Raw genomic sequence first — 13,032 nt, forward strand, 5'->3', positions numbered from 1 at the left:
ATTTTTTATTTTCATTTGTCCTTAAAAGGTTCTTAGCGTAGGAAAAAAAATTAACGCCTGAAAGGCATTCATTCGAGCTCTGCTATTTGAGGTTCGAAATATTATTTTTTTCCGACTCGTTCAAAAAGTTTTGTCAGTTTCATCAATATGTGACGTTACGTTTTTATAATTGCAGACTTTTATATTTTAAAAGTTTTTACAAGTTGAAAGTTTGGAAATTATCAATTCTCTATTGAGGAGTTGTGTTCTATTTACTAATTTATTTTCTTTATTTACCTTTTGCTTTTGACGTTTCGAAAGTGAAGTTCTTTTTTTGACTGCGAAAGAAAAAAGAATGTTAAGAATTATGACCAATATTGTTATTGGCATAATTATATTTTTAACGTTTTCGTTTTAAGTTCAATTAATTTTTGTCTTTCGCTTTTTATTACAGAGTTAGAAGTGATTTGGAAGTAACAGGTTGGTTGTTGTAGTAAATGCAAGGCTTTGTTTAGAGTAATTTATTTTGTGCAAAATAAACTATGTTAAGTTGGTTTTTTTTCTCGTTATTATATTGATAATCTATCTTTATATTGCAGATATGAAAATGTACGGATTCTTTTTTGCTTTAATAGCTGTACTCATTAACTGGTAAATATCTACTGCTTTTTTTCATGATTGTTTTAATCTTAGGAAGATTTCTGTGAGTAGTTGCCAATTTTTTCCCAGGAAAAGTTAAAACTATATAGTTAACTATAACTAAAACTATACAGATTTTAAACTTAATTAAAAAAAATAAATATATTAGGTGCAGGTCTAATTGCAGGTTATTTTTAAGATTCTCATGGGCAGCTGCACAAAAATTGGCAAGACTGGGCACAAATTGGCAAGACTTCGTGATAATTCTGCTACCGAAATCTTCTTTGAGAGATAGCTTGAAGGGTTTAACTACCCTCGGGCAAACCTCTAAATTATAATTTTTTTCTTTTAAACACAAGTTTAAAATCTATTTTGCATCTTGGCGATTGTAGTTGGTGCGACCGATCGTGATATAGAAATATCCTCTTAGTGATAAAAAGTTATGAAATTAATGTGTGGTTCATAACCAATGAGTTAGAATATTGTATTAAATGTGACTGGATTTTAAAAACCGCATGGAAATTGATTGTTATATCTGCCGAAAAAACTTTCGAAACGACGCTTGGATTTATGAAGAAAACTATAATAAAAAGTTAGTCAAAAGGGGATTACTGAAAATTAAAATTTCTGCATTGTAATATTGTATTAGAAATATTGAATTTTTTAAAATGGTACGAAATTCAGTAGCAATAATCGCTGAAAAAGCGATTGAAACACTATACAGAGTTGCTGTAGAATCTGTGCAAATTAAGTTTGTGAAAAAAGTGAAGACTTAAATGTGATTCAAAATTTGTTGTTTTTCAAAATAATAATATAAATTTTTCCATGTATTCAGAAGCTCCCGTGAGCCGCACATCAACGGTCAGCAGGTTGTGCACCCCTGAATAAGTTTCCACTGTCGAAAAAAAATTGGGAACCCCTGATCTAAAGCCCTTTGTTAACCCAAGTTGATTCTGAAGTTTCTTTTATGCACACACATTTTTTTTCTTTTCTCAATTTTAGTTATATGCTTGAAATATGCCACACAGTATTTAAATCTTGTGTTGCCTCCCGTGGCAGAATTGTAGCGACACGACGACATTGTCGCAGAACGTTAGAGTTCTTGCAGAAAGATTTTTCTTTTCAAAAGTAAAAAATGCCACTTTTCTTTTCTACAAAAAATTTACACTTAATATTTGAATAATGCATTTAGATATTAACTTTTTGGCACTCTCACGCCGATAGTAGCGTAAATTGATGTAATGTTTCGATTGTATTTTAGGCAATTATTGATATTGACGCAAACTATTGATATTGATTTTCACGTGCATTTCAAATATCCCGATATATTTCAAACAATATGAAGAATTCAAATCGTGCATTTGATTATTTACTTTTTAAGGAAATAATTCAATCGAATTTTTGGCAGTTATTGCTATTGATTTATCAAAGTTTTTAAATGCATTATTTTTATACAATATTATTTATTACAGCAACCTAATCTCGAAAAAAAAAACACACGTGGACGTGTCTGATTTGCGTGATTTCATCATCGATCTTTTTTCTGCCTTCACTACTATGGATTTCATGATTTTTAATTATTTTTTTCATTGTGATGATTATTTAAAAAATTTTAATCATTTATGAAAACACATTCGTTTACTCCCCAACAAAATGCAAAAATATTATCCATACTATTAAAATAAAATATTACATGTTCGATTTTAAAAAAAAAATTATAAATTCCTTTTGTAAACATAGTGTATTTTTATTTCAAATGAGTAACATATATCTTTGTTATAATTAAAAGTATTTTGCAGAACATTTGTGCTAGAGCCACAGATAGCTCCAAAAAAATTCTGCTACAGGGGTGTTTATATAGCATTTTGTTTTAAATAACAGATGAAAGAGAATTAATGTCAGATACTTTCTAGTATTTTAGGCCAGCAGGGTCTCTATACAGTTGTTGCTCCCTCGAAGCTGAGACCAGATACTGTTTACCATGTCAGTATTACTCTTCACGAAGCCCTTACTCCTGCAGATTTTACTCTGAAGCTATTTGGTACAAATGAAGATGGAATTCCTATAAGTATTATGAAAAATCGTCATATTGAACCAAGTAATATTTTTTGCTTTTTTTTGTTTTTTGTTTTAAGCATTTCTGTACTTGTTTATAATACATGGTGAATTTTTAAAAAGTGCTTAAAGGTGCTTATTTTTGATTTTTATAAACCCCTTAAAGGTGTTTCTTTCATAGGGTGTTTTTAAAAAGTGCTTAATTTTCCATTTTTGAAAAGGAGATTTTTTTCTTTACCATGTTGATTTTCACCACGTATTATGTAAAAACGTGTTTTATCACATTGTTCTATTCAATGTTTTCAAAATTCATTCAACCAGAATCCATTTCGGCGTACCGTCAGTTCATAGCGTATGAAAGCGCCCATCATTTTACATGTTTGATGAAATACTTGCGAGGCGAGTCCGCACGTGCGTCTACTGAGCTGGATTCAGTGAGATTATTGCTCTTTCCATGTGTTACATTTTATAAGATACTCTCAATTTCAGGCTTCATTTTCCACTCTGATATCGAGCTGAGAAAGTATCTCGATCTTTTTATAGTGGCTAATATAATCAAGAAAAGAGTTCTTTGTCAGAAACTAGTTATTTTACCATGATCATGTAAAGTCTTTGAAAATTATTTTGCATTTTGTTAATGTATATAGTGCTTAAAAATATTTTTTGACTGCTTAAAAATTACTTAAGCGGTGCTTATTTTTCGTTGAAAGATTTTGCTACGAACCCTGTAATAAAAACTATAAAGCTAAATTTAAAGAACATCGTAAAGAAAAAGAATTTTATGTTACTTGAGTACTGGCTTTTGAGTATCCACTTTTCTTCTTACTTTCCACTTTTTTTTTTAAGTATCATTTTATAAAATTCAGCAAAAATTATAGCGAGATCGGATTTTTTGTATAATTTTTAAATATTTTATATTTGTTCTTCAATAAATAAATAGCTACATCTCGGTTTTATTTATGCTTTCAACAGGCCTCTTATATTATTATTTACTCTTATATTATTATTTACTCTTATATTATCATGATATATTATTATTTACTTTATCGGAGTAGATATTTTAGTTAGACTGTTTATAAGAAATTATAAATGATTGACAGCCATGATATAATTATCACCTAAAATCTGACTTAAGAAAGTATTATTTTTCACTTAATAAATATTTAGTTAACAGAAAGAGCATTTTTAGCACTGAAATAATTATATTTTAAATATTTTAGTTATTTAATTTTTTTAAAATTCTAAATATACTTTTAATTTGATTAAGGTTGTCTTGTTTATATTTTATTGACTAATTTATTTATTTTAAGTTTTACATTTATTACTCACATTTTAACTTATACATATTTATTTTAACTTTTACATTAAGTTGTTTTATGCTATCTTTTTTCACTTTGGATTTTTTTTCCCTTGTAGGACAATCAGAAATAATGGATTTTGAGGTTGGTATTGAATATTTCTTTATAATAGCTAGCCTAATTGTTGTTAACTAAATCAAACTTTATTCTTAATCCATCGTGAGACTTTGGGCCAATTTCCATTTGGCTATTATGTACAATGCTACTAGGCCGGGCAGGTGGCCGAATAGTTAGCGTGCCTGACTGCGAGTTCGAATCCCGCTCTGGGCTTAGATGTTGACATATTATCACTTTTCTGAAAAAATATCACAGTAATTATAAACTGATTAGTATTAATCAGTATTATAAAATTAGTTAGCATTATAAATTAATGTGAGCAAGTTTTTTGTTGAGTATTAATGTCTCTAAAAATCCTTGACCACCATCAACTCTATTTAGTATTTATAATTAGTTAAATAAAGTAATAACGGTAAGTTTGGAATTACACATGGGATAGCACCTTTTAAACTGGTTGTGTTTGATGTGCATTGAAAGATGTTTTAGTAACTTCTAAATTTGACAAAATAATTCATACCTTTTGATTTTTTTCTCCATTTATTATACCTTTATGCTTTTTTTCAAAAAAGTAATTATTTTGATTAGTGTAGTGTATCTAACACTACAAAAATACAATTTCAATTCCCTAGTATAAAAGACATGTTAACTCGATTTTATGATGGGGTAGCTTTTCATAGGTGACATTATCAATAACGACACTTCCCACATTGGTGAGCCGGACGCGATGTAAACATGCCAACCTCGACAGAAACTCCCACTTGGATATGTACACGCCTATCTTCACCTTAACACTCACTTCAATCTGAACATGCCAACTTCGATAGATGCTCCACATTGAAAAGTTTACTTGCTACTTGTGACTGCGACATTGTCTTCCTCACGCTGTTGCTACTCAGTCTCGATCACACACAATATTGGCCTGCATACACTCTACTGCTAATGGCAATACAGGAGCAACCACGTCTGTAAACTTAATACAGCTCTCGCAATCAGCAAAAGTACAGTGATCTTAATACAGCTCTCTCGGTTTCTCACAAAGCAGCAATGAATCTGGTGGACGAGTAGTGTAATGTCTCTACCACTACAAAAATACAATTCCAATTTCCCAGTATATAAGACTCTATTCTAAGTAGGGGTACCTTTTCATAGATGAAGGTTGACATTGTCGATATCTACTCTTCCCACAATTAGCTTCCACGATTTTCAAAGTTATTTCATTATTCAAAGATTGCAACTGGTTATCATCTCAATTTTTTTTAAAGTTCTATTTTATATAAATGCAGTTTTTTTAGTCAGATTCTCTAAGAAGTATGACATGTTATTACATTTCTGTGCTCAAGTCCCCTACCTGCTATTAAGACAGCCCTGTACCCTTCAATTTCTAAAAAGGGTGTAGTAATAATCCTGTAATTTAATTTTATCTATTTATGATTTCTAGATGGCTTACTTTCTTATCTTTAAGCAATAAAGAATGATAAATTTTATCTAGGGATGCGTTATTAGAAATGATAAAACCTTTTCTTTTCAATCTGCAGGCTATGTGACTCTCAAAAATAGTGATAATGATTTTATTAAATGACTATAAACACTAAAATATTTTTAATTTTTGAAAAAGAAATTTTTTTTCTGAAACATCTGTTTTTAAATTTTGAACTAATAAATTCCAAAAAAGAAATGTTTAAAAATACCTTTGTTATGCTAGTAATTGATGTCACTTTTTTATATTAGTAATTTTCCTTTTTATTTTTGAATCACATAGTGTTACTCTGAATTCTTTTTGCACTTGAATAGTGTTACCTTTTTAAAAATACTTTTTGTTTCAGTTGTTTGACTTCAAGCCTGGTGATTACAGTTTAGAAGTAGTTGGTGAAGGTGGAATCAATATTAGGAATGTGACAAAATTGCAGTTTGAATACAAAAGTTATTCAGTTTTCATTCAAACTGATAGACCAGTTTATAAACCTGGACAATTAGGTATAGTGTTCTTCACCACATTTTATTTTTAATTATCAAGACTCCTTAATTACGGAAAAATTTTTATGCTTGAAAGATGTTTCCATATTTTAAAATAATGTTACCCATATTCTTAAGGGCTAAGAGAAAAAAACCCCTTAAGTACGCTAATTTTGAAATTTTACAAAGCCTCTCAAAGTTCGCTGCTTACACCCAGATGTTTTTTTTCTTCTCTTCTCAGCCAAATTATTAAATCAAACAAATCTTGATTTTAAACTGTATTTAAAATTACATTCTTAATAGTAGTTGTAAGCAATGGTTAAAATTTTTTGTTAAAAACAATTTTACTGTCAATTTTGTTGATGCATTTTGATTAACAAAACTATTTAAAAAGATTTTAAATAGTTTTGTTACTATTCACTTTTTCTAGTCAAAAGTAATTTTTTTTAATTCTAACTTTAAAATCTTGTATGAATGTTAATTTTTTGGCCATGCATTTTCTCAAAAGAAAAGCTTCTTTTAAAAAAGCTTTTCCTTTAATAATCTTTTATTCTTAAATAAATGTTATAGCTTACAATCCTATGTAAATGATAAATATCAATAAAACAATATTTTTTCTTAGCTTTCAAATTGCTATTTTCAATTCTCGATTATATTAGAGTGTCAAAAATTATAGCAGCATAAAATACAATGCTGCTTGAATGATCTCGAGTGTGCACAGTTTGTCCTGTTTAGCATGCTCGAATTAACTCGAGCGCACAAGTTAAGGGGTTAAAAGCCCCATAACAGAATCGCAGCAATGTGGCGACAATATCGCAGAATGGTACACACTTCTTGCAGAAAGATTCGAATTAACTCGAGCATACAAGTTAAGGGGTTAAAAGCCCCATAACAGAATCGCAGCAATGCGGCGACAATATCGCAGAATGGTACACACTTCTTGCAGAAAGATTCGAATTAACTCGAGCATACAAGTTAAGGGGTTAAAAGCCCCATAACAGAATCGCAGCAATGCGGCGACAATATCGCAGAATGGTACACACTTCTTGCAGAAAGATTCGAATTAACTCGAGCATACAAGTTAAGGGGTTAAAAGCCCCATAACAGAATCGCAGCAATGCGGCGACAATATCGCAGAATGGTACACACTTCTTGCAGAAAGATTCGAATTAACTCGAGCATACAAGTTAAGGGGTTAAAAGCCCCATAACAGAATCGCAGAATGGTACACAGTTCTTGCAGAAAGATTTTTCTTTTGAAAAGTTAAAAAAAATAAACTTTTCTTTTCTACAGAAATTTACGCGTAATATTTGAATCATGCATTTAGATAACCACTTTTTGACATGCCCAATTTATGCCAATTAGTATTGTAAAGCCAATTAGTATTGTATTTAGCAAATTAGTATTGTAAATCGATGTAATTGTATTTTCGGCAGTTATTGATATTGACACGAACTATTGATATTGATTTTCATGTGCATTTCAAATATCCCAATGTATTTCGAACAATATGAATAATTCAAATTGTGCATTTGATTATTTACTTTTTAAGGCAATATTTCAATCAAATTTTTGCCATTTATTGCTATTGATTTATCCATAGTTTTTAAATCCGATATTTGTATATGATATTATTTATTATTACAACCTAATCTCGAAACGAACCACGCATTTGAGTAGTCCGATTCGCCCGATTTCGTCATCTGTCTTTTTTCGGTAATTACTACTACAGAATTAATGATTTTTAATTATTTTTTTATTGTTATTGGATTACTTACAAAATGTGAAGAAAGAAGTAATTTGTGTGTTCCACCCCCAACAAAATGTGAGAATATCATCCATTATATTAGAGTAAAAAATTATTACACGTTCAATTAAGTAAAAATATATAGTTTTTTTTTATAAACACTTTTTTAAAACAAACTTTTGTTATTTTAAATGAGTAACTTATATGTTTGTTATTATGAAAAGTACCTTGCAGAAAGATATTTGTGCTGGAGAGTTTTGTTGCAGATAGCTCAAAAAAATTCTAAAACTAATTTAGTTCATTTCAGTAGGTTGTGTTAAAAGTAATCATTGCCCTCATGTATGCCATTAATTAAAAAAAAAAAAACACAAGTGCAAAATGTGTTTCATTTTCATTCCTAAGTTATAAATAATAAGTTAACTGAAAAACATTAAAGAAACTTTTAATTGTCAAAAGTAATACACCAAAAATCTAGTTTGATTTAATGGAAAAACCTTTTTCAGCATTTTAGTCATTTCTCCAATTTTAATGAATTCTACCATTTTATAAACATACATTCTATTTATTTTCTTTACTTATTGTTTTATTAAATTGGTGGCAATTATTGGGGCAAAATCGCCTCAGGAGGAGTAAACCTAATAAGCAGTATTTGAAAATTAGTTTTTCACTTTTTCGTCAAAAATTCACCCCCATTTTATTAAATAAATTTTGAATTATGAATATTTTCTAAAAATAATTTCTTGTTATAGAAATGAACCTTGTAATGTTTACAATCTTTTAAGAATTGTTTATAAAGAGAATTATTAATATCATTTCAATCTCTTAAAATTTATGAAAAAGTGGCCACATGTTTTTATAAGTGACCATTGTAAAAAGTTCTAAATTTCATAATTTTGCCCTATAATGACCGTAAAGAAGTTTTTTTTTCTTTCTTTCTTTCTTTTTTTAAAGAAACTATTATAAAATATTTCTTTATATTTTTATAGCATTATTTCTTTTATTAACTTCTATGGAAAGTGAACTTACTGAAATGAATTTAAAATTTTTCTTTTGCAGTGCAATTCAGAGCAATCATTGTGACACCGTATTTGTTGCCAAAAACTAATCAAATCCCTATTCATCTTCTGGTAAAAGTAAGTAGTTCCTGAAAATTGCCTTGTTAACTTCTTTTTATTTATTTATTGATAGTGTTAATAGAAAAAAGTGCAAGAATATGTGTTTTTTTAATTCGTAAATTTAGGAAAAGGTGTATTTAGAGCAAACAGTGCTTGTAGGAAAACTGGAATTGGCACCCTTTAAAAATTATTATATTTTCTATTTTTTAAGATACAAAAGAAAAGCATTATTTAAAGAAAGTAATTGTCTTGGCTATATCGTAAAAGACATACATTTAAGAATGTACAATAACTGTAACTATTCTTATTTTAATAATCTTCTAATGCATATTTAAAGTCGACATTAATTCAAAACATAAAGTCGTTACAAAATATTTGTAAATGGATGTTATTTGCCAGACATTTCTGAAATGTATATCCAATATGCTTTTCATATTTACGTTTTATGAGTGACACTGAAACATCACTCATTTCTAAAATGATTTCTGTTGTATTTTAGAAAATTTTTATGTGCAAAAATCTAATTGCAGGATTTTCAGTTAACCTGGTGTTAGCGATTAACACTATTTTGTTCTGACATTGCTGAATTTTTTTTTTTTACACATTACCTCATTTACTGTGAATACAAATGCAGATTTTAGAATAATCTATATGAAAAATCAAAACATTTGAATTATTAATCCAATATGTAATATTTTAATGGCTGTAAAAATCACGAAATTAGATTGTTTAAATTTAGGAATTCACTTATTACATACATGGTTCAAGCCTATAGCCTTCTCCAAAGGATTCATTGTTTTAAACTTTTTATGAATTTCATCATTTTGCAAAAAGAATTAAAATTAACATATTTGCATTATCAAATTTTTATTATGATTAATTCGGGCATCATGTATGTCTGAATATAAAAATATTGCTATAAGCATGTACAAAACATGTCATTATTAAAAAACTACAGTCTGTCTCTTAATTTAGCCAGAGATTATATATTAATTTTTTTTCATCTGTTTCTTAAAATTATCCATCTCAATTCAACAGTACAGTAATCATGCTGACTTGAATGATCTTCCACTGTCTTATCTTTTGTACAAAAAATTTTTTAGAAGCATATTCACTGTGTTTTTATTTCAAGCTTATTTAAACCCTACTTTAAATTTTTTGATCAAGGAATTCTTGAACTCTATTATAATTTTTTTTAAAAAAAATAGGTATTGGTCTGAGAGAATATAACAAATTGATACTGGCTATTTTTTTTTTTTACTGTAATAGTACTTTATAATTATTCCATCTATTCTCACTGGGTCATTGTTGTTGCTTCCTTATTAAAATCATGTTGGAAACTGTTAAAACTTTCTGTTTTAAACAAAGTAATTAGAATTAAAAATTGTGTATTTTATAATTCTTTTTTCATAGAATTTACCTTCATTATACTTAAACAGAATTTGCTGAAATTCTTTCTATCAGCAGGTCTTTAATTATTTCATTTTATTTAGGATGGCCACCAAAATAGTATTCAAGAATGGAGAAATGTATACACTACAAGAGGTATTTATTTTGACTCTTCTTCTCTTAGTTTAGGTGACACTTTAGATGAACTTTAAAATGTACACAAATTTGTTTTGTAGGCATGGCATCTGCAGAATTTAAACTTTGTGACAGTCCTGTATTTGGAACTTGGTCTATTCATGCTGACATAGAGGTTTTAAATTATTTTTCCTTTCTTTAACTTACACAAGTGGTCAATTTATGGAAACATGCTTTTTAATCATTTCTTATATCCTTATACACCCTATTTTCGTTTGCACTACAAAATAAAATAAATGTTGGTATTAATTTTTTTCATAACTTTAAAGTTTTTTTTCATATCTAAAGAAAAAGATTATTTACGTAGTGAATAACAGTTTGTTATGAAAATAATTTTATTTTTTAACTAATTATGATTCTATATTTAATTGATCTATAATAAACTGATTAGTTATGTATATTTTGCTAATTATTCAGGCCAGTTATTTATTTGAAATAATTTTTTCAAATATTTATACGCTAGACCCTATATGCAATAAGGAAACTTAAAACTATATTTATTTAATCATTTTGAAATTTATTATTTTATATCTTCAGGTCAATATAAGCACAATAAGTTTCTATAATGATCAGCTCATAAAGTGGTTGTAATTGAATACAATATTATTAGGTAGAGGAAAGTTGTAAATAATATCATTGAGGAATATGTATTACTCAAAATTTTATGAAGAATTAATGTATGGACTACTCCATAAGATTTTAAAAAACATTTTCAAGCGAAACATTTTTGTGTTTCATGCAATTATATAACTTTGAATGTTACCCACTTCCCTGTCCAATTTTTTTTAAGAAAAAAAAAAGCCAAAAATCAACATATATTTGTATTTCATTAATAAATACAGCGCACTCCCGGTTATCCGGGTTAATCACCGGGACAGGGAGCATGGCGAATCGAAAAACACGGATAATCCGAAAACTCTTTTAATTAGAGAAAAAAATCAATATCAGTACAAAAAATATAAAAATTACTGATATTTGCATGCTGCATAACATCAAACTAGGAATTTTCCTTCTAAAAATTGTGTAATCCGTCTTCGTCATATGTTTTACACATGTTTTACGAAACGCAGTAATGTCACCGTAATCAAATCCTCGCATATAATCTAATAAAATTTCCACAGAGCAGCAGAAATAGAAATTGTATTTCTCTCATTTACTACATCTTCTGCATCAGTTACTATCATCACTATTTGATTTAACTACATAACGATGTCTTCATCTGTCAAATACTGTAAGACAGGCTCACATGCATCACTTTGAAACCAATCTTCTTCGTCAAGAATTTCGAAACCTCAGATTTCTTTTGCTTGTTCTAGAATATTGTTATCATATTTTTCTTGAACATCTGAAGAAGATTGCTCATCAAGCGATATTATCTTTCTCCAAGATCGTGATAAAGTAGACGATTTTACCTTTGACCATGCTGCTGATATTCGATATACTTCAATCCACTAACCAATATTGCTTCCAAAAATGTGGTAGTGTTATAACTTGATGAATAAAATTTTTTTTAATCTTTAAAATGTTTATCTTTGTATTTTTCGTGTGACTCTGGAATGAGCACGGATAATCCGCAAACCGGATAATCCGCGCACGGATAATCGAGAGTGTACTGTACAAGGAACTAAAACGAAACATAATACACAGGTTCTTAGTTGAAATTTTAATTTTTTTATGTGTAAGAAATATTTATTTTACCAGTTTACTATCCTAAATTATATCGGGCAAATGAAAAAAGTTAAACATGAGTCTTTGTTTCACATCTTCATAATCTGAAAAATCATCTGCATTACTTTCACTTTTGCTCTTAAGCGCCATTTTTTTGCTCCTTTTTTTTCCCTACATAAATTCATCAACCATCGTATATACAATTGTACAAAACACGTCCCACAAATAGCAAAACTCCCAAATAAAAATTGACACACTTCACAGCAGATTATTTGTTTTGCTTCCGATCGAATAAAAACGTGATAAAACGAAACGTATTGGCAAATTCTGCTATGCCTGCGTTTACTCGGGGATAATGAATATTTGCAGCATATACATACCCGAGTTAATTCGGGATAATCAGGGAAGCGGTTAATTATTAATCAGGGAAGCGGTTAATGTGGATTTTGTGTATAAATTTTGTTTTTATAATCTGTTGCAACTGAATCTTGTTTGTGCAACTATTATTTTTTACAGGGTCAACATTTTCACAAGAATTTTACTGTTGCGGAATTGAGTAAATATACTTCTTTTTACATAAAATCATTTTAAAATGATAATATATTTTATTTAAGTGAATATATATATTTTTTATAGTAATATATTTTTTTTAAGTGAAAGTCTTATTATTAATTTTTTATTTTTCATTATTTGTTAATTAATGTTTCCAATTTAAGTAATTTGTATGTTTTACTTATTGCTTCATAAATGTTCATTTTGTTGTTTAATAATAATTTTGCGTAGTTAAAACTAATAAATGCATTTGGAAAATTGAATTACTTATCCTCCTACCTGATGTACTTTTAGTGTGATAGCCCTGTGTGCAGAATTTTGTGAC

At 28.5% G+C, this 13,032-nt stretch overlaps 1 protein-coding gene across 2 annotated transcripts in view; it reads left to right on the top strand.

Moving 5' to 3' along the window:
• The first annotated feature begins 157 nt into the window (after positions 1-157).
• The window catches only part of LOC107440314 (thioester-containing protein 1 allele R1), a 92,656-nt gene continuing 79,781 nt past the window's right edge, over positions 158-13,032 (top strand). Inside the window, exons 1-9 of one of the 2 annotated variants that reach the window (XM_071180439.2) lie at positions 158-459; positions 579-630; positions 2,532-2,716; positions 4,090-4,115; positions 5,912-6,062; positions 8,845-8,921; positions 10,397-10,448; positions 10,529-10,602; positions 12,672-12,711. In XM_071180439.2, the coding sequence (XP_071036540.2) occupies positions 581-630; positions 2,532-2,716; positions 4,090-4,115; positions 5,912-6,062; positions 8,845-8,921; positions 10,397-10,448; positions 10,529-10,602; positions 12,672-12,711 (655 nt within the window). In that variant the 5' untranslated portion in view covers positions 158-459; positions 579-580. Of the gene's footprint in view, positions 496-578; positions 631-2,531; positions 2,717-4,089; positions 4,116-5,911; positions 6,063-8,844; positions 8,922-10,396; positions 10,449-10,528; positions 10,603-12,671; positions 12,712-13,032 lie in introns of both variants that reach the window. The other variant, XM_087152342.1, reaches the window with a different exon arrangement.

Source organism: Parasteatoda tepidariorum, chromosome 1 (assembly GCF_982258835.1).
Source record: "Parasteatoda tepidariorum strain Cologne lab strain chromosome 1, Ptep-v5.0, whole genome shotgun sequence".
NCBI classification, from domain to species: Eukaryota; Metazoa; Arthropoda; class Arachnida; order Araneae; family Theridiidae; genus Parasteatoda; species Parasteatoda tepidariorum.